Source organism: Panthera tigris, chromosome C2 (assembly GCF_018350195.1).
Source record: "Panthera tigris isolate Pti1 chromosome C2, P.tigris_Pti1_mat1.1, whole genome shotgun sequence".
Classification (NCBI taxonomy): Eukaryota; Metazoa; Chordata; class Mammalia; order Carnivora; family Felidae; genus Panthera; species Panthera tigris.
Window position 1 is genome coordinate 54,867,490 of NC_056668.1, and position 23,130 is coordinate 54,890,619.

At 39.1% G+C, this 23,130-nt stretch overlaps 1 protein-coding gene across 1 annotated transcript in view; it reads right to left on the reverse strand.

Annotated features, from left to right (window-relative positions):
- Window positions 1-23,130, reverse strand: part of MYH15 (myosin heavy chain 15) — a 151,515-nt gene that overhangs the window by 116,744 nt on the left and 11,641 nt on the right. The window contains exons 6-12 of the mRNA XM_007098585.3: window positions 22,718-22,811; window positions 21,325-21,339; window positions 20,861-20,953; window positions 18,063-18,126; window positions 17,877-17,972; window positions 8,508-8,611; window positions 7,126-7,264 (exon numbers count right to left, since the gene is read on the reverse strand). Coding sequence (XP_007098647.2) covers window positions 7,126-7,264; window positions 8,508-8,611; window positions 17,877-17,972; window positions 18,063-18,126; window positions 20,861-20,953; window positions 21,325-21,339; window positions 22,718-22,811 — 605 coding nt within the window. The remainder of the gene's footprint in view (window positions 1-7,125; window positions 7,265-8,507; window positions 8,612-17,876; window positions 17,973-18,062; window positions 18,127-20,860; window positions 20,954-21,324; window positions 21,340-22,717; window positions 22,812-23,130) is intronic.

The following is a 23,130-nucleotide window of genomic DNA, read 5'->3' on the forward strand; positions in this document are numbered from 1 at the left end:
TTGTGAATAAACCCAGGGATTTTTAATTAGGCTGTCTGGTCTTACCTGGGAGAGGCAATGTTTAGCTAGAGCAGGTGTTCTCACACATTGGCATGAATCAAAATACCCCGGAGAGCTCATAAAGGTACAAAGGACTGAGCTTGCTGAAGGTGGTTGGGTCTGGACCTGTTTTTATCATGTTCCCCAGGTGCTTCTGACATACATGAAGATTTGAGAACACAGTCCATATTATAGTGGTCCTCAAACTTGGCTGCACAGTGGGGTCACCTGGTAAGTTGTAAAAAAGACAATGATGCCTGTACTTATACCCATGATTAGTATTCTTTGGTCTGGGTGAGGGCTGAGCTTCAGAAATTTCAAAGCTCGCCGGTGAGTCCAATGTGCAGCCAAATTGGAAAACTATTCTCTTAAGAATGGTAACCAGGTTTAGTAAGTACGTTTTGAAGTCAAGAAGGTAGAACAAAGTCTGGCTTTACCTGAAAACAAGTAAGGGGGTAGAGAAAAACAAAAGGCAATCTTTTCCAACTTTACAATTTCATCCCAGTTCAATCCCATATGTAAACAACCAGATATAAAGAAAGGAACAAAATCCAGTTTTGTCAATCCTGGCTGATGTAAAGAGGGGTTAGAAGAATGACATTTAATTGTTAGCCTTTCAAGTAGGGTTCTAATATGATTTCTGAGCTGTTCACATTTCACTATTATTATTGAATAAAGTTTACTAAGCACTTACTATGTGCAAGGCCTAAGTGCTAGATGCTGTAGCAAGAGAGATAAACAAGACAAAAAAATTTGGGCATCAAGGAGTTTATAATCCATGAAAGTAAATAAAACAGAAAAAAATAACAAGTCAGTAAAACAACTTCTTATCAAAGACAAAGAAATTGATTATTAGGAAAGTTTGAAAGAGGAAGGAATCCCTTAGGACTGTCTGACCAAGGAAGATTTCAAAAAGAAATAGTATTTGATCTGAGCCTTGAAGGATGAGAATGGTTTAATAGGCAAATACAGGAGGAGCACCTGGGTGGCTCAGTTGGTTAAGTGTCCAACTTTGGTTCAGGTCATGATCTCACCGTTCATGAGTTCAAGGCCTGCATTGGGCTCTGTGCTGACAGCCTGAAGCCTGCTTTGGATTTTGTGTTTCTCTCTCTGTCTTCCTCTCACTCACTTGTGCTCTGTTTCTCTCTCAAAAATAAATAAACATTAAAAAAAATTTTTTTTAATAATAATAGGCAAATACAGGTGAACAAGAATACCTGAGACAGATCAGCATGACTTACAGGCACTGCAGCAGGCCAGAGCATGCCTGGTCAAACTGGACCACAAAGTCAGGGAGTAAGCAATAAACAGAAAAGCGGGTGATTTCTGGTCACAGAAGACATCTGATGCCACTCACTATAAGGTATTCATTAAATAATGGAGAAACAGTAAAGGGACTTTTAGTAAAGCAATGGCATAGAGTCAGGCTTCACAATGATTAATTTTGTGCAGGTGTGCAAGACAGACCAGAGCAGGAAGAGTAGAAAGAAAGTGAACCCACTGCAAGATGCCAACATGCAAAGTGCTGATGGTCTAAACTGGTAATAAGAAAGGGAAAAAAAGACTGAGAAACTTGACTAAGAGGTTCTGACCTGAGAAGTGGAGAGAAGAGCAGAGCATGAATACAAATAGAGAAGTCAATAGAAAGACATCTCGTCTCACGGGAGGAGACGAGAATACAATGAGTTTTAGCCACACAGTTTAGGATACCAGGTGATTATGCCATAGGAAGTTAGGAATGTGGGGTTGGCACTCAAGAAAGACGTAAAGGCAAGAATGCCCCCTTCAGTTTAGGTGCCTTCTCTCTTTCCACCCTCTTGTCCATCTGTCCAGCTCCTTCAATCCTCCCTCTATGGTTAATTGGGGGGAAAAATCACCAACGCTTAATAGATTAAGAGCCCTAAGAAATCAGTGAGAAAGTTGATTGTTTCCAACAAAAATGTTCAGTTTTTTTTAATGTTTATTTTTTATGTTGAGAGAGAGAGCATGAGCTGGGGAGGGGAAGAGAGAAAGAGAGACAGAGAGAAAGACAGAGAGAGAGAGCATCCCAAGCAGGTTCCATGCTGTCAGGGCAGAGCCTGACATGGGGCTCCATGTCACAAATTGGGAGATCACAACCTGAGCTGAAATCAAGAGTTGTAGGGGTGCCTGGGTGGCTCAGTCGGTTGAGCGTCCGACTTCGGCTCAGGTCATGATCTCACAGTCTGTGAGTTCGAGCCCCGCGTTGGGCTCTGTGCTGACAGCTCAGAGCCTGGAGCCTGCTTCCGATTCTGTATCTCCCTCTCTCTTTGCCCCTCCCCCGCTCATGCTCTGTCTCCGTCTCTGTCAAAAAGAAAAATAAACATTAAAAACAAAAAAAAAAGAGGTGGATGCCCAACTGACGGAACCACCCACACACCCCAAAATGTGCTCAATTTAAAAGTGGGCTAAGGATGGAAATAAAAATCTGAAAAAGAAATGATGCAAATGCGTCAGAACACACAAAAATTAACTTTATTAATATTTAAATAAAAAACAAAACTTGGCTATTTGGCAAGAGAAAGAACTGTTAATGTTAGTGAACACAGTGAGAAAGTTACTCTCAAAGCTGCTAATAGGAATATAAATGGCAAAACATAGGGCAGCTTGAGAGAAAAATTTACTTTTAGAAGTTTATTCTAAGAAAATTATATATATCTTTGAATTTGTAAGGGTGTTCACCAAAATTTTGTTCATGATGGTAAAAATCTGGAAATAAATTATTCAATAAGAAATATTTAAGCTAATTATCCATACATGGGACACTTTATAACCATCTAAAAAGTTATTGCAGAAAATATGGAAGATGTTCACATATAATTTAGTGAAAAACTCTAGAATGAAACAACATGAAAAGCATGAACATATATATTTTGTTTAAAAAAGTTCTCTGTGCATATTCAACTATAAAAACACAGGAAAGATGTGTCCTCTGGCATTAGCAGTGATTGTCCCTGAGTAAGTAGGATTTTTTAAAAAAATAATCATGTGCCAGGCACTTTTTTAAAACCCAGAAACACAGCACTGAACACACCAAATTAAGTCCCTGTTGGTCAATAAAAAATAGCTGTGTGAATGACATGAAGAAAAATATTCAGGTTAAGGAGAAAGAGAGTGATCAGGAGGCAGCGGGAGTGGTCAGGGAAGTCACCATTGAAGAAGACACCTTAATAAAATGAGGGAGTAAGCCATGAGGATGCCTAGGAAAAAAGAGCTCCCGATGGAAGGAGAAGTCGTGAAAAAGTCCTGAAACAAGGAGCTCCTATGCTCTAAGAAGAGCCAACAGACCAGTAGGCCTGAATGAAGGGAATGACAGAAGGGGAAATGGTAGATGAAGTTTCTGTACCCTATTTTGGGGACATAGGTTGGTAGTGGGGGTGGTGATGATTCCACACCAAGCAATTCTGTGACACCAGCTGGGTGTCCTATGCTGGGTGCCCTACAATTCAACCCAATTCTACCTGAAGATAGCATCAGATTGCATGGGTTCAGTTCCATGAGACTATTCTCCCCCTCCTCCACTTCAGATGACAATGACAAATCCAGGTTGTCTCTTGGGCTACCGACTCAGGCTGTAGATCCGTGGTTCCAATGACCCTCTCCTCAGGTTCAATTAATTTGCTAGGGGTTCACAGAATTCAAGGAAATATATTACTTACTATATCAATAATTCATTATAAAAACAAATCACTCAGGAATAGCCAGATGGAATAGATGGCATAGGGCAAGGTATAGAAAAAGAGTGCAAAGCTTCCATGCCCTAAACACACACTGTCTTCCCAAATCTCCATATGTTCACCAACCCAGAAGCTCTCTAAACCTGTCCTTTTGGGTTTTTATGGAGGCTTCACTACACGGACATGATTAATTAAATCATTGGTCATTGTGATGGAACTAAATCTTTAGCCTCTCTCCTCTCCCCTGTTGGAGGTGGGACTGAAAGTTCCATCTCTCTAACCACCTGGTTAGTTCCAATGGTGACCAGCTCCCATCCTTAGTTACAGTCCAAAAGTCGACTCATTAACATAACAAAAGCACCTTTATTGCTCTCATCACTTAGAAAATTCCAAAAGTTTTAAGAACTCTGTGCCAGAAACTTGAGTTTAATAAAAAGTTAATAAAAAATGTAATTTTTTATTAAAAATCACAATATCAAAAAAAGTCACAGTATCACAGTAGGAGGTGGGATTAGAGAGATTTAGAGGTATCACAGAGGATGAGGCTATGAAGGGAACTTGGGGCTTATTTTAAGTAACATGGGAGCTATTAGTGAGTCTAGAGCAAGGAGAGGGCATGAATGGACTTACACTATGAAAGAGTCACCATTGGCTGTTCTGTGCAGAACTATCAGTCATGAGACAAGAGTGAAGACAGGGAGACCAATAAAGAAGCTATTTCAATAATCTTGTAAGAAATGATGCCTCGGGCTAGATGCTAACAGTAGACATGGTCATGGTGTGTAAGTAGTTATGAGTTTTATACATATTTAAAGGTAGATACAGCAAGGCAGAGACAAAGGAGTTCACGATGATGCTAAGTGTTAGGGCAACTGAGAGAATCCAGTTGACATTTACTAAAAACTGAGAAATGAAGAGAAATGAAGAGCAGGGGTGGGGTGAGATGAAGAATTTAATTCTACACAGGTTGAATTTGAGATGACCACCTAAGAAATCAGAAAAGATTCAAGGATCAAGCCCAGCATCTCTATAGCATTTAGAAGTGGGAAAGATGAGGACAGTCCAGCAAAGACTCTGAGAAGGAACCACTGGGGAGATTGGAGGATATTATGTACATCATTTTCTTGTATGTATTTTATGATAAATAAGTATGCCTAGCTTTCATAATGAGAACAATTCTTCAAAAAACCTGTTTCAAAGAGTGTAAAAAGCAAAAACAAAACAAAACCAAAAAACAAAAACACAACAACAAAAAAAGCAACAAAATAAGATGTCATAAAAGCACATTTTAATATGTTAATATAAGATGTTTACACAAGCATCAGGTCACATTTCTTCACTTCATTCTCATCTGTGCTCAAGTGTTCTCTTTCCTGAGGGGATTTTCTGACTATCTACAAGAACCTTCAAATCCCGATTATGCTTTATTCTTCTACTCTGCTTTATTTTTTTCATTATGACTTCATGTGTGTTTGTCTGCTTATGTATAATGGTCTATCTCCCACACTAGGTAGTCAGGACAGGGATGATCTCATGTGCACAGGTATATCCTGAGCACCAAAACAGCCCCTGGCACAGACTGGCCTCAAAAATTATTCATTAAACAATTAAAAAACAAACAACCCAATTCAAAAATGGGCAAAGTACTTGAATTAATATTTTTCCGGAGAAGATATCCAAATGGCCAATAAACACATGACAAAATACTCAACATGCCTAATCATCAGGAAATGCAAATCAAAACCACAAGAAGATACTACTTTATACCCATTAGGATAGCTATTACAATTTTTTTTTTTTTTTTAAGAATTGAAATCAGGGACTTGAATGGATATTTAAACACCAATGTTCGCAGTAGCATTAATCATAGTAGTGAAAGGTAGAAGCAACTTGAGTGTCTGTAAGTGGATAAATGGATAAACAAAATGTGAAATATATATACAACGGAATATTATTCATTTCTTAAAAAGGAATGAAATTCTGACATATACTATAACATGAATCTTGAAGACATTATACTAAGTGAAATAAGCCAGACATAGAAAGACAAATACTGTATGATTTCACTTACCTAAATACCTAGAGTAGGCAAATTCATAGAGACAGAAAATAGATTAATGGTTGACAGGGGTTCAGAAAATGGGGTAATAGGGAATTATTAATAGGTACAGAATTTCAGTTTCAGATGATGAAAAAAGTTCTGGAGATGAAGAGTGGTGATGGTTGTACAACAATGTGAATACGCTTAACGTCACTGAACTATATACTTAAAAACAGTTAAAATGGTAAATTTTATGTTATGGATATTTTAGCACAATTGAAAACAAAAAATTTTAAGAAATTACTTGTTGAAAGATTTGAATGAATGGGTTTTCTCTTTTTTGCTTTAGCAGCCAGGAATTTTAGTATTAAATGAAATAATTATAATAACTATGCTTCCTTCCCTTTTTTTTTTTTTAAAGCTTATTCATTTATTTTGAGAGAGAGAGAACGTGAATGAGTGGGAGAAGGGCAGAGAGAGAGAGAGGGAAAGAGAGGGAGAGAGAGAATCCCAAGCAGGCTCCATGAAGTCAGGTCAGAGCCCCACACAGGGCTCAGTCTCACTGATTGTGAGATCACGACCTGAACTGAAATCAAGAGCTAGACGTGTAACTGAGCTACCCAGATGCCCTGCTTCTTTCTTCTCATAAGGAGGATGCCTCAATTTTTTTTGGTAAGCAGGCAAGACTATAAAGTTTTTTTTTTTAATATTTATTTTTGAGAGTGGGGGGAGAGAGGCAGAGAGAGAAAATCCGAATCTGAAGCTGGCTCCAGGCTCCAAGCTATCAGCACAGAACCTGATGTGGGTCTCGAACTCATGAACCGCAAGATCATGACCTGAGCTGAAGTCAGACGGGACGCTTAACCAACTGAGCCACCCAGGTGCCCCAAGAATATAGATGTTTTAATGTGAATATAAAACAAAGGGAAATGAAGCCATTGTACTCTCAACCCAATGGAAACTCTACTTTGGGAATTCTAAAGATCTTTGTTCACACCTCCATTATGTCATTTAATACATCTTCTGGTAATTTCCTCCTTTCTCTGTTTTTCTCAGCAGACTATGTGCTGACAGAAGGGCTTTCTCCTAGTTAATCCTATAGTACCCAAGTTTAGCAAATTTACTAGCATTGTCAATAATTAAGGAAAGCTTCTCATTCTGAAATATTGGAATTATACATCAGAATGATGGTTAAGAGAAGAATTTTGAGGAGAAACAATTGAGGGAGATTGCTGATCAGTTTCAATGTTTTCAAAATCTAAGAGGCAAGGTAACTGCAAGGAAAAGGGAGCAGGGCTGGGCTCAGGGATTTGAACAGAATATATGCCACGGCCTCAAAGCAATTCTTACTTTCTGTGCCATCTGCTTCCACTTGCTCTTCTCTGGGTTTCTGTTTAAATTTCATGTTTCCAAAGTGCAGGATGGCTCCAATGAGTTTGTAAGATCCATACTTCTCGTCAGGAAGGAAGCCCAAGATGTCCATGGCCCGCTGTAAAAAGAGAAACAGATGGCCATATCTTCATTTGCCTAATGGCTGCAGTAAGCACCTCACCCCTGCTGTGTGTCACACATCCCTACACTCCATAGGCTGTCAAAGGGAATGAAACAGATCGCCACAGCCCGAGGTGTGACAGCTCTGTTCAAAGCAATGCAAATCGGGCCTGTTGGCACTTGGTCACCCGCAGTCTGCTTATCCCTTTAAAAGAGAATTAGGAAGGCTTGTTTAATTTCCAGTAGTTTTAGAACTTTCCTTGGATGCCCTGCTCCTCTCTTCTCCCTTCTAGCCATTGATCATTAACTTGCTATATAAGGTAAATGGTTTTGTCTGCTATTGTAATGGCAGAAAGTAACACTATATCTGGTGGGTTGCTTATTTTGGAGGCTCCTATACATTTCCCCCAGACATACTTTATTCAAAGACTGGCAAAAGGAAGTGTTTCAGAAAAGAAAAAGCCATGTCACTGAAGACCTAAATCTTAAGAAGCCACTGCACGTGGTAAGATGTGTGTTCTCACACACTCCAATAGGGTAGAAATCGGTACAATCTTTCTAGTAGTTAATTTAGAATATGTATCAAGAGACTATAAAGAATTCATAATCCTTACCTAGTAAGTTCACTTTTGGGAATCTAGCATAAGGTGAATCTAATATACAGAAAAAACATTTGCCTATAAACATTTACCACAGTTAAAAACAAATCAAAAAAACTTTGAGTCTAACGATAGGAGAATAGCTAAACACAGTACAGGACAAATGTATGATAAAATATTAAATATTCATTTAAATGTTTATGAAGAGTTCGTAATAACACTGAAAATGTTTATAAGATTAATCAAAAAAGCAAACTCTGTATACCAAGTAGTATATACAGTGTGATTATGATCTTTTATTTTAAAAAAAAATCTTCCCAAACCAACTACATAGTAGCAACCCCAAATAGAAAAAAAAAAAAAAAAAGAACAAAGACTATAAAGATATACCAAATAAAAACAGTGGGTGTCGCTGAGTTGAAACATCTACCCATGTTGCCACATGTTCCAAAGTTACCATACTGACCAATGTGCACTTTTACAGTTAGTAGACTTTGAACAGCCACAGATCTAACGGGGTTCCTTTCACCCTCCACCCCCAGAGGAAGGAAAGTCACTTCTCCTGGACCCTTCAGAAGGAAGATCTGAAATGCTTTCATTTCTCATTGTTATTACCAGACTTTGGTAACTAACAAGCCTTACATCTGTGGCCAGCAATTCTTCAGCATCATCCCAGCTGTCCATAGCAACTACTCCATGAGAGCAAAAGGGAAAGTCAGAGGGATTTCCAGACACCAGGAGCATGTCTGCAGTGGGAAAACCATCAGTTAAACAGTCAGAGAAATACACAAGGCTTTAGAAAATAATTGACCTATATTCACAGTTTATTCTTACAGCTGATAGCGCACTTGTAAACAAGCCAAAATAAAATCCATATTCTTCAGCCAAACCTCTGCAATCAAATTTTGCCCTCTATTAACTTGTCAGTCATGTGTTAATGCCTCCCAAGAGAAGACCAGGCAGACCAAATCCAAAAGCAGATTCAATTGCAGCAGCTTGAATTGGTGTGAAAACAAAAACAAAAACAAAACAAACAAACAACAAAAAACCCAGATAATGTGGGTTGGCAAAACTTTGAAAACAGAAATTTGGCCTAGATACATGGTTGAGGGCAGAGGCCAAAAAAATGTTTTGTAAAATTATAAGTGTGAGAGGCCTGAATTTCAAAGGCTGGGAAACAGGCAGACCCTGGGGTTAGCACCCAGGAAACATTAGCAATGTAATCCTGTCATATCATGTCCTTCCTATTGGGAGACTGAGTCTGTCTTTCAAGGGATCCATAAATCAGCCTCTGTGTTCAGCACTGCACCTCTGATATGTCTAAGACTCCTGACATGATTCACTTAGGAAACATAATGCAGGCAGAAACCAAGGCAGGCTGTCAGCAGCACATCAGCGACTGACTTGGCCAAATCACATTCACTGCTTAATGCCTAACATTTGCTTCCAACGAAGTTTCTTTGAGCTGATCTGATTTTCGTATTTGTCACTCAGCAAAGTGAAGCTGCTATCCTGAACCCCAAATCTCAGAAACAAATTGCACTTTGCGAATGTTCATGGCAGCTTTATTTGGAAACAACCCAACTGTCCATCAAGAGTTAACAAACTGTTGGATATCCATACAACAGATTATTACTCAGCAAACAAAGGAATGAACTATGAACTATGTATGCTATGGCATGGAAGAATCTCCAAATAATTATGCTGAGTGAAAGCCAGACAGCAAAAGAGTATATACTGTGTGATTCCAAATTATAAAATTCAAGAAAATGTAATCTAATCTATGGTGACAGAAAGCATATTAGTACTTGCCAAGGGACTGGGTGGGAAGGGAGAAACAGAGGAGTGAGAACAGGTTGGGGGGGATTATAAAAGATCATGAGAAAACTTTTGAATGGATACATGAATTATCTGGATTACGGTGATGGTCGCAGGCATATATACATATGTCAACACTTACATTTATGTCGATAATGCTTCAAAGAAGCTATTTTATAAAAGTTAAAAAGTAAAAAGAAATTGAACCAGCCCAAAGGAAATCATGCCGAAGGCAAGTACTGTATTTATAGTATTTAATGTATATTTAATAGAAATATAATCCTTAAATTCTTACTTGAATGATTCAAAGATCCTTTAAATGTTAATACTTCCCAAGAATCTCTTTATATTCTTTCTCATGCCTCACTTTATATCAACAAATATTTGCTGAGTTCAAACTATGTGCCAGGCATTGTAAGTTTTAGAGATACATCAGTGAGAAGAAAAAAAAAAAATCCTGCCCTCATGAAGTTTATATCCTAATAGGAGGAGACAAGAGACAGAAATGTTAAGAATAAGTAAAATGCATGAAAACATATGGGATGTAAGATGGTGATAAGTGCCATGGAGAAAAATAGCAGGGAAAGGGAATAAAAAGTATTGGCAATATGGGGGCACCTGGCTGGCTCAGTCAGGTGGAGCATGCAACTTTTGCTCTCCGGGTTGTAAGTCTAAGCCCCACATTGGGTGTAGAGAGTACTTAAAAATAAAATCTTAAAAACAAAAAAAGTATTGGTGATACAGAGTTACAATTTTCAAGAAAGTGATGAGGGAAGGCCTCTACAAGGTGACATTTCAGTAAAGACCTGCAAGAGTTGAGGGAGAGAACCGTGGAGATAAATGAGGGAGAATGTTCTAGATAGAGAAGAGCAAATGCAAAGGCCCTGAGGGGGAAGTTTGCCTGGCATTTTGAGTGGCTAAGGTGGGTCAGGAACGGGCAAATGAAGGAAGTGGGAAATAGTAGGTTTGAGGTCCGAGAGGCATCAAGAGGACAGATGATAGCTCCTTACAGGCCAGAGTGAGGATTTGGGCATTTATGCTCGGTATGAGACAGGAAGCTATTGAAGCTTTTTGAGCAGAGGAGTAACATCATCTGATTTATTATTATTATTATTATTATTATTATTATTATTATTATTATATTTACCATGGCTGTTGGGTTGAAGACAGAGGAAGCAAGGGTGGAAGCAGGAATACCAGGCAGGAGATGGTTAACTAATCCAGGAGAGAGGTGATGGTATTTGATCAGGGCAGTACCAACAAAGATGGTAAGAAGGCTTTTGAAAGTAGATGGAACAAGTGAGAATAAGGTGGGAGAAACAGATAATCAAAGGTAATTCCAAGGGTTTGTGGTGAGTCAAACGGAAGGGTAGAGCTGCCTTCAATAGCCCTGGGAAACACTGTGGTAGCAGCAGGTGTGGGAGGGTGGTTCAGGAACAGGTCTCAGGCACGTTAAATTTGAGATGCCTATGCATGAACTATGAATACATGCTATAGCATGGAAGATTCTCAAAATAATTACACAGAGTGAAAGAAGCCAGACAATAAAAGAGTAGATACCATGTAATTTCATCTTATAAATTTCCAGAAAATATTTTTTCACTTAAAGTGCTTTATACTTGTGTAAGCTAAACAGAAATGTACACACTGAAATCTCAAAAACCCTGAGGCATGCCCATTAACCTTGTTGTGGGTTCTTCTACAGGTCTTTCTTTTTTCCATAGGAATTTCCCTCAAACATCTAAAACCCATAGTTTTTACTATATACACAGCCTAAACCACAGCAATCTATGATTCTGTCATTTTACACTGTGAAAAATCCTCAAAAACTAGTGGTACAATAGAAAAAAAATCACAAGTAAATTTCATTATATGTCAGTCATATAAGGTGGTCCTTTTCCAAACCAAGTAGAGAAATAAGGGTCAATTAGCTAGGAGTCTAAAATACTGGAGATAAGTCTGAACTCCAAACTGTGGAAATCATCCAATAGAAACTATCTTTATAACTGTCGGCTTATTGTGCAGCCATTATGGAAAACAGAATGGAGGTTCCTCAAACCTTACACTAGTAGGTATTTATCCAAAGGATACAAAAATACTGATCTGAAGGGTCACATGCACTCCAGTGTTTATAGAAACACTATCAACAATAGCCAAATTATAGAAAGAGCCCCAATGTCCATCAACTGTTGATACACTAACACACACACACACACACACACACACACACACGCAATGAACTATTACTCAGCCATCAAAAAGAATGAAATCTTGCCATTTGCAATGGTGTGGATGGAACTAGTGTATTATGCTAAATGAAATAAATCAATCAGAAAGACAAATACCATATGATTTCTCTCACTTGTGGAATTTAAGAAGCAAAACAGATGAATGTAGGGGAAGGGAAATAAAAATTAAAATAAAAACAGAGAGGGAGGCAAACCATAAGAGACTCTTAACTATAGAGAACAAACTGAGCGTTGCTGGAGGGGAGAAGGGTGGGGGAATGGGTTAAATGAATGAGGGGCATTAAGAAGGGCACTTGTTGGGATGAGAACTAGGTTTCATATATAAGTGATGGATCACTGGGTCCTACCCCTGAACTCAATACTATACTGTATGTTAACTAACTTGAATTTAAATAAAATCTTGAAAGAAAAAAAAAAAGTCTACAGGAGGTCACCACAAGATAGATGCAAGGACTGAGCCCCAGGGCACTCTAAAGTCACAGGCCAGATGAAAAAGAGAGACCCACAAAGAAATACCCAGAGATTTAGGAGAGGAACAAGGGAAGGTGGTGTACTAGAAGCCAAGAGGAGAGATTTTCAAGGAGGAATGGGTAATCAGTGGTGTCAAATATTGTCATAACTCTAAAGGTCAAAAAATCTCTATACATTCTTTTTACAAGGCTCATTTGTAGTTTTAGTGATGACTCGAACCTATGTTTTCTGAGTTCCAGACCTAGAATTCCAACTTCCTACTAGACATTTCAGTGCAGGTGGCCATAAGTAGCTCAAACCCAACCCTATCAAAACCGAATCCAGGGTATTTACCATGCCTGCCCTGAAGCTATGCCTCTTCTGTGGTTCATTATGCTGGTGAATGCAAGGCCGTAGCCAGGCCAGACACCAAGGGGCCTTAAAATCTTGTCCTCTCACCTCCTTTACAGCCAAATACAGACATCATTTCCATGTCTTTCCAATCAAAGTATCTGCTTACTCTTCTTTCTCTAGAATAGGTGTATGATATGGGAGGAGGTAAGGATACAAAAATAACATGGTCCTCTCCCTGTAGGAGGCTACAGGAATCACACACCTAACCAGTGCTATCACACACCCACTTTTTAGTGTGGGGGATGTTTCAGTTGGATGTTTCAATTTACATAAAAAAACAAAAAAACAAAAAACAAAAAGAACCTACCTTCTAAAATTGTTTTGCCAAGAATTACCTTTTAGACCATTCTGAATTGTAACAATTCATATACTTTTCATTTTACACTCATACTGATTAAATTTTTTTAATGTTTATTTATTTTTGCGAGAGACAGAGACAGAATGTGAGTGGGTTAGGGGCAGAAGAGAGAGGGAGACACAGAACCCGAAGCAGGCTCCAGGCTCTGAGCTATCAGCACAGAGCCCGACGTGGGGCTCGAACTCAGGAACTGTGAGATCATGACGTGAGCTGAAGTCAGACGCTCAACCGACTGAGCCACCCAGGCGCCCCTACACTAATACTTATTAGGTTATTTTTGATCATTTTCATTTTGGTTGTGATGACCAAAGGTGCTATATTTGACATTATTTTCTCTATGTTGAATATAGGAAAATAGAAACCTGGAAAGCCCCATGACTTGCCCAGGACACAATTAATAGTATATTGAACTTAAAACACGGTCTCTAGTATTTTTTTAAATTTTATTTGAGAGAAAGAGAGAGAGCTGGGGGAGGGGCAGAGAGGGAGGAAGACAGAGAATCCTAAGCATGCTCCCTGCTCAGCACAGAGCCTGATGTGGGGCTCTATCCCACGACCCTGGGATTATGACCCGAGCTGAAATCAAGAGTCGGATGCTCAACCAACTGAGCCACCCAAGTGCCCCTAGTCTCTAGTATTTCTGTTAGACTAAGCCACCTACCTACTCGAACCTGTGTTTGTAACTATAATCATAATTCCTTTCCTCCTTTGCATAGACAGAAGGAGGGTCTTGTTTCCAGATACACTTCTGGAAGTTATAAAGGATACTTAATGGGCTTTTGCTTTATCTCACTAACCAGAAATATGGCTGATGCATTGGCCTAATCATCTGGAGCAGATATAGTCACAATGAAGTGGTGGCTCTAAAAAATGTACAAACTAAATGCCTGAGTGTTTGAGGAACTCCGAAAGGCCTTTAGCTCAAAACATCTTCCCCCCTGGGCCTTATCAAAATTTGTTTTCAAGGAGCAATTAATTTTAATTGGGGTGAGGCTTGAAGTTACCTTGGAATATCATGTTAACAGAGATTCCTTTATTTAATTAATTTCATTTCTACCAAGAGAAATGGCCAAGAGAGAATGGAAAAAAAGCAAACAGTGAATACATTTTTGTGAGGCACTTATTAGGGCCAGGAAGACTATCTAGGCCACTAAAGGCCCACACACAAGATTGTTGACCAGGCTGTGGGCATGTGGAGAATGGGGGAGATTTTCAGGAGGGCTGGAGAGAGCACAGACAGGGGGCACGAGAGGATGCTAAAAGTCAACTGCTTCACAACCACAAAATGTGCCGGTGTGATTTCTAGATGTCTCTCTTCAATAGCAGATTCAGAGAGCCCTTTAAGAGTGAGTATTTTATCATTCAAGGCTGTTTTCCATGTCATCTTGACATTAAATTTTACTTTTTGCATGGATGGCTGAATGCTCTCCAAGATTTAGCTGAGTTCACTATGAAAAGGAGCAAAACTAACCATTGGACAAAAAACAAAAACAAAAACAAAAACAAAAACAAAAACAAAAAACACCTTAAAATCACAAAGTTCTGTAGCTAGTCCCTCTATGCCACATAAGTCATCATTACCAATTTCTCACACTGCCATGTCCCTCTGAAGAGGTTGTACACTGCCCAGCTCCAGAAAGAATCATTCGCATAGTCTACAGCTTGAATAGCATTCTCTAGAGTTAGGCCAGGCACCACCACCACATGCACATCTTGTTCCTCCTAACAACCAGTGGGGAGAAAAGGGAGTAAAGATATGAGACTAGTTCAAGAGAGACATAATGGGTAAAAGGAGTACAACTTAATATGCTCCGGACTAGGAGGTCCAGATGCTGACACTTTCTTCCCCCAGATGCATTCAGGCCACTAGTAGATGGATCAGGCACACCTCTTGGCAACTTCCACACTGCCTTACTGCCACATACTAAAGTGAGCACTTAGAGCAGTAAGCAAAATGTTAGGGATTCCAAGAGACAAGGTCATGTTTCTGACCTTTCACCCTAGAGTTTCTACACTAGTTGAATAGCAAGAATGGGTATGATAAATGAATAGAAAAAAATAGTAAAGGAGAGAAGAAAAAATAGGAAGGTATATGCAGCACCAATCTATACAGTTGGTATTAAGAATTAAGGAATTTCAAGGGGCCGTGTCTAAAGGGACTAAGAAAGTGAGTTTTAGCCATGGCTTGAACAAGGGTGAGCCTAAACTGAAAGGGAGTAAAGGCATGTTCCAGACCATGTAGAGACTAATTGGGGCCTGACTTTGGGGTAACCCATCACCCCATTTCCTAGGCTTCTTCAGTGGGTGGCCAGCCTCTTGACTGATTTTCCATACCCAGTTCTTCTATAATAGTTCTATAATAGGAAATTTGGACATTATCCTTATGTTGCTAAGATGTGTTCTCCTGTATCAATTCTTGGGAGATCTTTCTGAAGATCTCCTTTGGCAAACATGAATAAAAAGAGTTCAAATTTTAAAATGTCCCAAAGAATGACCAGTGGTGAGAACAAGTGGACTGACAATACCCAATATGGACCACCAGATGTCAGCCTTTGTACACTAATCAATCTCTGCAGCCCCCAAAGACTCCACAAGATCAATGAATTCAAGATAAGCATGCTTTTTCCATAGCAGCCCAGAGCCCTCAGATGGTTCTATTAGTAAACAGCTCCCCAAGCCTTGCAGTCACTGCTGGTACTTACATTGGACCCTCTGTGTCACATACCCTGTACAGCATAGAAATTTGTGCCAAGAATGTTAGATTTGGCAGGGCTAATCAAAGGGAGATTAAAAAAAAATCTGTTCAAGGTTAGGTGGAGGGAAAGTGAGAAGAATAGTTGCTGCTTTCATATCACCTATTGTGCCTGTGGCAAATTTTCCAGTTTGCAGATATTTCCCCATTCAGTAAGAGCTCTTTGAAGTTGAAGGCCATGTGGTCAAAACACAGCCAAGTATATGATTAGTATACTTAATCTAGGATAACAGGCTGGGGGGATTGTTCTCCATCAATTTGCTCGCCTGGATCTTCTATCTCATCCCACATCCATTCCTGTGGGAGCATCATTGTCCTCAGTGGTTTACCTCATATGCAAGACCTTTGCAATCCAATCAATTTGTCATTCTCCCCATCCAATGACTTCCCATAGCACCTAAAATTCACTATAAACTCTGCCAAAGCCTGTAAGACGCTGCTTGATCTGGCCCTGCCCATCTCCCCCTTCGTTACCTTCTCTCCACCACCTGCAAGGGACATTTTGCTATTTCAAGAGTAAACCAAATTCATTCCTGCCTCAGCGTCTTTGCATTTACTGTTCCCTCTTCCTGGAACTTTATTCCTGGACATCTAGCCTACTTGCTTGCTTATTCATACTATGGTCTGTGAAAATATTGCCTTCTCAGAGAGATCTTGCCTGACCATTCTATCTAAAATATAACCACATACCCCCACCAAGCCCAAATTCACTCTGTCCCCTCACCCTACGTTTTTTGTAGACCTACCACTCTCTAAAATTATATATTTCTTTGTTTACTTTCTTATTACTTGTCTTCCATACTAGAATGTAAGCTCACAAGGGCAGAGACCTGTCTTATTTCTTCTCCAACACCCATGCTTAAGCAACAGTGCCTGATGCACACACAGCAGCCCTACAATAAGTATTTGTTGAATGAATACATGAAGTTCATTCTCTTACCACACAAGTTACTTCTTCATTTCTGTTCATGGCACTACCTTTATCCTTGTCAAATTATAAAACTTGGGAGGATTTTTGACTCCTCACTTTCCCTCATTCCTGCAGTCATTGCTAAGACCTGTCTATTCCTCTATGAATCCACTTCCTTTTCTCCCATTCCCACTAACACTGCCTTCAACAATACCTTGTCATCTCACAGCAGGGCTGCTATAGTCACTTCCGTCTAGGATCTCCACCTTCCATCCCTCTTGCCCACCACACCAGCTTCATTGTCCCTGCCTTCAACAAATCATGACCTCCTATTACCCTCCCCCTATAACACACATGTAGATGCATGCACATACACATGCCCTCCCAACTCCTTGAGTTCAGAAACCATCAGAATAAAATCTCCACTATTCCTATAACAGATCCTTTCCTTCAGTCAACCGGGTCTCTCTGCTGCATGATCTTGCCCTACCCTTTCCTGTCACTGTACCCACTGTTCCTCCCATAGGAAATATCCTCCACTCACTCTGGTTAAATCCCCTTCCCATCCTTTATATCCCAACCCAAAGCCTCCCTTCTTTATAAAACTCCCATTGTCCACTACGCACCATAGTGGTGACTCCCACTTCTGGCCTCCTGTCTATACCACTCATGTGGTTCTAATCTTCTAATCATTGAAGGCCTTAAATTATTTAATATTCTTACACACATCTCTCTCTCTCTCTCTCTCTCTCTCTCTCTCTCTCATGCACGTGTGTACACACACACACACACGCACACATTCATTTATGCCTGCTGGGCATCCTACCCACTTCCAAACACTACTACATAGGGGGGGAAAGGGCTAACATTTACTCTCTAGCCATATAAAAGTATAGAACATTGGTTTTATGATTGGCTTAATAATTATTTACCTTATAGGATGAATAAACTGAGTTCTAAAGAGGCTAAGAGACTTATTAAGCAATCCTTTCCCAGGTCTGTAATCTGACTTCTGTCTTTTGTTTTAGTATGTCCCTAAGCTCCAGGATAATGCACTCACCATGAAGTTCTTTTTTTCCAGACAGAATTTGATAGAATATGTGGTAGTTTCTCTCTCCAGGCTGCTGGAAAATCACTCGGGATTTTTCGAACAAATCTGCAGGATGAGAAAAGGATAAAGATTCATACTTAGGTGTTCTTGCAAAACTTAGAAGAAAAGTAATCAAATAGTATAGTGGCTACTCACAAATATCGATGTCTGCAGATGACAGCTTGCCTCTGGCACAAAAGTGCATCCTGATGAATTTGCCCTAGGTGGACACAAAACACGGTCTCCTACTGAAACATTCCGAACAGTTGCAATGGTTTTATTACACACATTCCTCTCAAACTGACTACTTCCCCAAAGTTAAAAGAAAAATGCAACATGGGTCTGAGATGACACCACTTAATGCTAGGAGCAAGCCAGAATGACACCAGGATTGGCAGTGGTCCTGGATTCTAGTCTCAGATCTGCCGACTTCTAGCTGTGTATTTTTGTGGGTGTTCTTGAATCATCTCTGGGCCTCCGTGTTCTGATCTGAAAATGAGAAAACTATTCTCCAAACTATTCTCTATTGCTCCATGCAGCAAACTCTTTCATTTATTCAGCAAACATTTGTTGAGCACCTACTATGACCCAGGAAACCTGCTAGGCCATGGACATACCATGTTAGAAAAACAGGTGTGGTCCTTACTCTTCTAGATTCTAAGTGTAAGCAGCTAATGCAATGGCATTAACACAGGAACATTTGGTGAGTCTTGAATCAAGAAGAAAAGTCAGTTGTGCGGGAGTTCAGTGAGTAAAAGGAGTCTGACAGGTAGACAGTCACCAGGCACCATATCAGTAAGCCATGTGGGCCAGAGGAAGGAGTAAGATTTAATTTTATGTGTGCTCAGAAGATACTGGGAGATTTTAAGCAGAAAAAATGATGTGATCACATTTATGTTTTAAAAATACTACTTTGGCATAAATAACAGTTGGGGCTCCTTCCTTTCTTCTCATGAAAAGCCATAGGACAGGATCCAATGGTACAGAAAGGCTGCCCAGAGGTGACAGATCCAATGTCAGAAGCCACAAGCAGCTAAGGAGACACTCAGTGGGGGATGCCTGGGTGGCTCAGTCAGTTAAGTATCCTACTTCGGCTCAGGTCATGATCTCACTGCTCATGGGTTGGAGTCTGCGTCGGGCTCTGTGGAGCCCAGAGCCTGGAGCCTGCTTCAGATTCTGTGTCTCCCTCTCTCTTTGCCCCTCTCCCGCTTGTGCTCTGTCTCTATCTCCCCCAAATAAATAAACATTAAAAATAATAATAAAAAAAATAAGATGAAGCATCAGTGGCAGCTAGATCTTGCAGGATGGGGATGATAGTGCTGGGCAGAAGGCCAGCTGGTGGAGGTCATCCATTTAAAGAGGGAGTCAGAGCAGGATAGCAGCTGGGCAAGGGAAGGAGAGTGGCTACAAGCACTGGGATTGAGCCACTAAGTTAACAAATGTAGGGCAATGGGAACCACACACACACACACACACACACAAGTACACACATATATGTGCATTTATACACATACATTTATGTATACATACATATATACACAGTATTAATTGAAATCGTTTAACCTGAGTTTCTTAATTTTTGGACCCCTTTTTCTCTTTCCTTTTTCCTTCTCCCTTCCTTTCCTTCTACCTTCTATTCATCCATCTTTGTAGATTTTGCTTCTCTATTTTTTCTTCTATCCTTCCAACTTTTTTCTCACTCTTGTTCCTTTTCTTTCTTTTTTTTCCCTTAAATGTTTATTTATTTTGACAGATAGAGAGAGCAAGCACCAGCATGGGGAGAGAGGGAGAGAGAGACAGAGAAGAGAGAGAGAGAATCCCAAGCCAGCTCCACACTATCAGTGCAGAGCCTGACTCAGGGCTTGATCTCACAACAGTGAGATCATGACCTGAGCCAAAATCAAGAGTCAGATGCTTAACCAAGTGAACCACCCAGGCACCCCTCTTGTTCTTTTTCAATTGCTTTCTTTCCTTCTCATTTATCTTTATTTCTACTTGTTGTTTTTTCCTTTCTTCCTTTTACTTTTCCTGTCTTATGTTCTTTTATCTTCTTTTCCTTTCCCTCTGTTTCCCTCTGTTCCTTCCTTTTCCCCTCTTCTTTTCCAGCTTTTTTTCACATTTCAGCAGAAAACACTTTCACATTCTAATCAATCCCAAATCTAGCAGTTGTTTTATGGACCGATATTAGCACCTGCTATGCAGCCAGACATTACAAGCAGATGTAAGCACAGGCAGGGCAGTGCTAAGGCCCTGGATGGAAACTAGCCAAATCAGCATGAGGTGTTATGTAATTGTGCCCAAAGATTCAAACAGGAAGCCTTCTGCAAATTTCCTTGTAAATTATAGAGTGGCTCCCTGCCACTCATTTTTGGCATAAAATGGATTTGTGAAACTAGGGTTGGAAATCCAAATTCTTTCTCTATCCTGGGGCTGCAAGCTATCAAAAGCTATTTTAAAAAATGTTGTCTCCCAACAAAAAAATTCCCCGTGGAAAATATACAGAGGTAGGGGAGCCATAGCAAGAGTAGAAACAATAATTATACTAAGTGAATTAGGAAGTGCTTACTAAATCGATTTGTTATAAGGAGTATAGGAAATTATGAAAGAGAAAGTACTTTCAAATCTGTGAAATGTAATAAAATATAAAGCGTCATTGGAATTTGCTGGGTAAGCTTCCCTACTGGGAGTGGAAAGGAATTTGAAATTATTAAATATTTTCTTCCTAAAACTGACCAAATAGAAGCTCCTCAGGTTGCACATTTGTAAGTAGTTTTAATTTCTTAATGATGAAACTGATCTCTTTCTTTTTCAAAGACTCTAACAATATTATAAACTTTAATCAAAGACCTCTTTGGTGTTCCAGAAATTTTTTTACACCTATGTGCTAAGACATGAATTTTATCATTTGTTTCAAAATTAAAGACTCTGATATGATGCTTAATCATGCTACTTACAAAACGAGAGGAGTTGTCATTTCTAAGGGTTTTGGCATTTCCAAATGCTTCCAAGATAGGATTCACTTCACGGATTTGATCTTCTAAAGTCCCCTGAGATGCAGGTATGAGAAATAAAACAGATAAAATTTTCAGCAAAATTCTGTAATGTGATAAACCCTCCATTCCTAGGCCAGACCCAATTCTTGTTTTGATAACCAGTAGCTGAAAGCCATTTCCAGATTTGGTTATACAATGTTACTTTGGGATGGGAACTCAGAAAAATAGATGTATGAGAAAATGTCTTAATATACAATGCCTCTGTGAATATATGTGGGAGCTCATTTATTTGAAATGCTTCTCTTTTGGTTGGCATTGGCCTAAGTGGGAAAAGAACATAGAGATCTATATCCTATTTCCAAGCAAGTTTCATTCCTTATATTTTCCCCATTGTTAATCTCCATCTCTTCCCATCTAATTCTCACACCTGGGAATTTATCCTAAGATAACAGAACAGAATCTTGGCATTATTAAATTGATTTTTACCTTGCTACTATTCCTAAGTAATCTAGCAGTCCATGCCAAGCAGTGACTTGTGACATAAAGAGATATAGATATTTAATTGGTTAGGAGAAGGGGAAGGACTATCTTAGCCTAGAAATAACAGCATGAACAAAAATCAAAACTCAGTACAGAAAGATTAAAGATTTTATAAAAACCAGAAACCTAGTTCTTATGGTCCTGTTAACAATGTATGTTAACTATGTAACCAACCATGTAGTTTATAGTCTTTAGGCATTTATAAATTGATAAATACTATGTCCCTTCTAAGTATTATGGGTCTACTATCCTTTAAATAAGTAAGGGGCTATTTAAGCAAAGATTTTCATAGAAGTGTTATGTATTGTGTAATGTGTTATATATTATCATAAGGCTCAATGGCTCCACCAAACAAACTCACACCAAACAATCTAAAATGCACACAAAAATGAAGTAATATCTAGTGAATAACAGAGTTCAATGACACCTAAAGAAATCAATCAAATTCAGAAATGTGGGGGTTGGTAAAGAAACTTTTTATGGTTTGAAAATTGGACCAGTTTGTTATTTTGATATACTTCTTATTTGCAAAACAGCAGGATGGATCCAGAATTGAATTGAAAAGGCAAAATAACAATGCCAGACATAGAAAGATAAGAGGCTCTAACAGCTCAATAACTCATTGATTTTGAGTCCCACTCAGAATTATCTAATTTTATTTTGCGTACCAATTCTCATGGTCTAGTTACCCTCAAATTATTATGAAACTCATCAACATGTTAATGGAGCTTAACAAAACAAGCTAAATTAAAAATCACCAAAGATAAAATTAATTAAATAGAGAGGGAAGGTAAATAGAACCTGGAATATAATTAAAGTTGAGGGTATGTCCACCAGGCATTTGAGATCTGATCCAGGGGATAGTGGTAAAGGAAGCAGACTTTTACTGGTGCATATCTGTGGGAGTTTGACATTTCATGATAGCTAAAGGAATTCAGAAATATCAAAAGTAGCCATTCAAGGCACTGATGACCCTAGCCTTTAGGGAAGATGGCTTAGATCTTAAAAGTAATTCTCAGAGGGTTCAATCAACAAAGACTAAACCCTTGAAGCAAGTCTAAAACAAATTATGTAATTTTATATTTGGGAGTTATTGGTTTGAAGCACTTAATAATCCTCTCAAGAGGCAAAGATGGGGGAAAAATACTTTTCTAAAATTTTCTAATTGTTCTGTGGTTCTTGTCTCCTCTTTTCTCCCCCAAAGTAATCAAGGCAGAGCTTCCATGATCAGCAGATAGGACCACTTCATCTTTCCTGCCAAGATATATGAACACTTACCAGCTTTTCCCTAGATTCACGCATGGTTCCTATGGTGGCAAAATACTGGATAATATGTTTGGTGTTCACAGTCTTTCCAGCACCAGATTCTCCTCTGTGATTGAAAATTCAATGACACAGTTAACTGGTTCAGAATACAAATGCAGTGAAAGTTAAATATATTTTTCCCAAGAAGGGACATTTCTATGGAAAAAATGGAACTTAAGAGAAAACTTTAAAGAGATGTAGATATTTAATTGGTTGGGAGAAGAGGAAGGACTATCTCAGGCTCTAAAAACAGCATGAACAAAAGTCAAAACTCAGTACAGAAAGATTAAAGATTTTATAAAAACCAGAAGCCTGTTCCTCATGCTCCTGTTAACAAAGAGCTGAAGAGCACCTCTATTAATTAAAGACTGGTCTCCTCATTACCA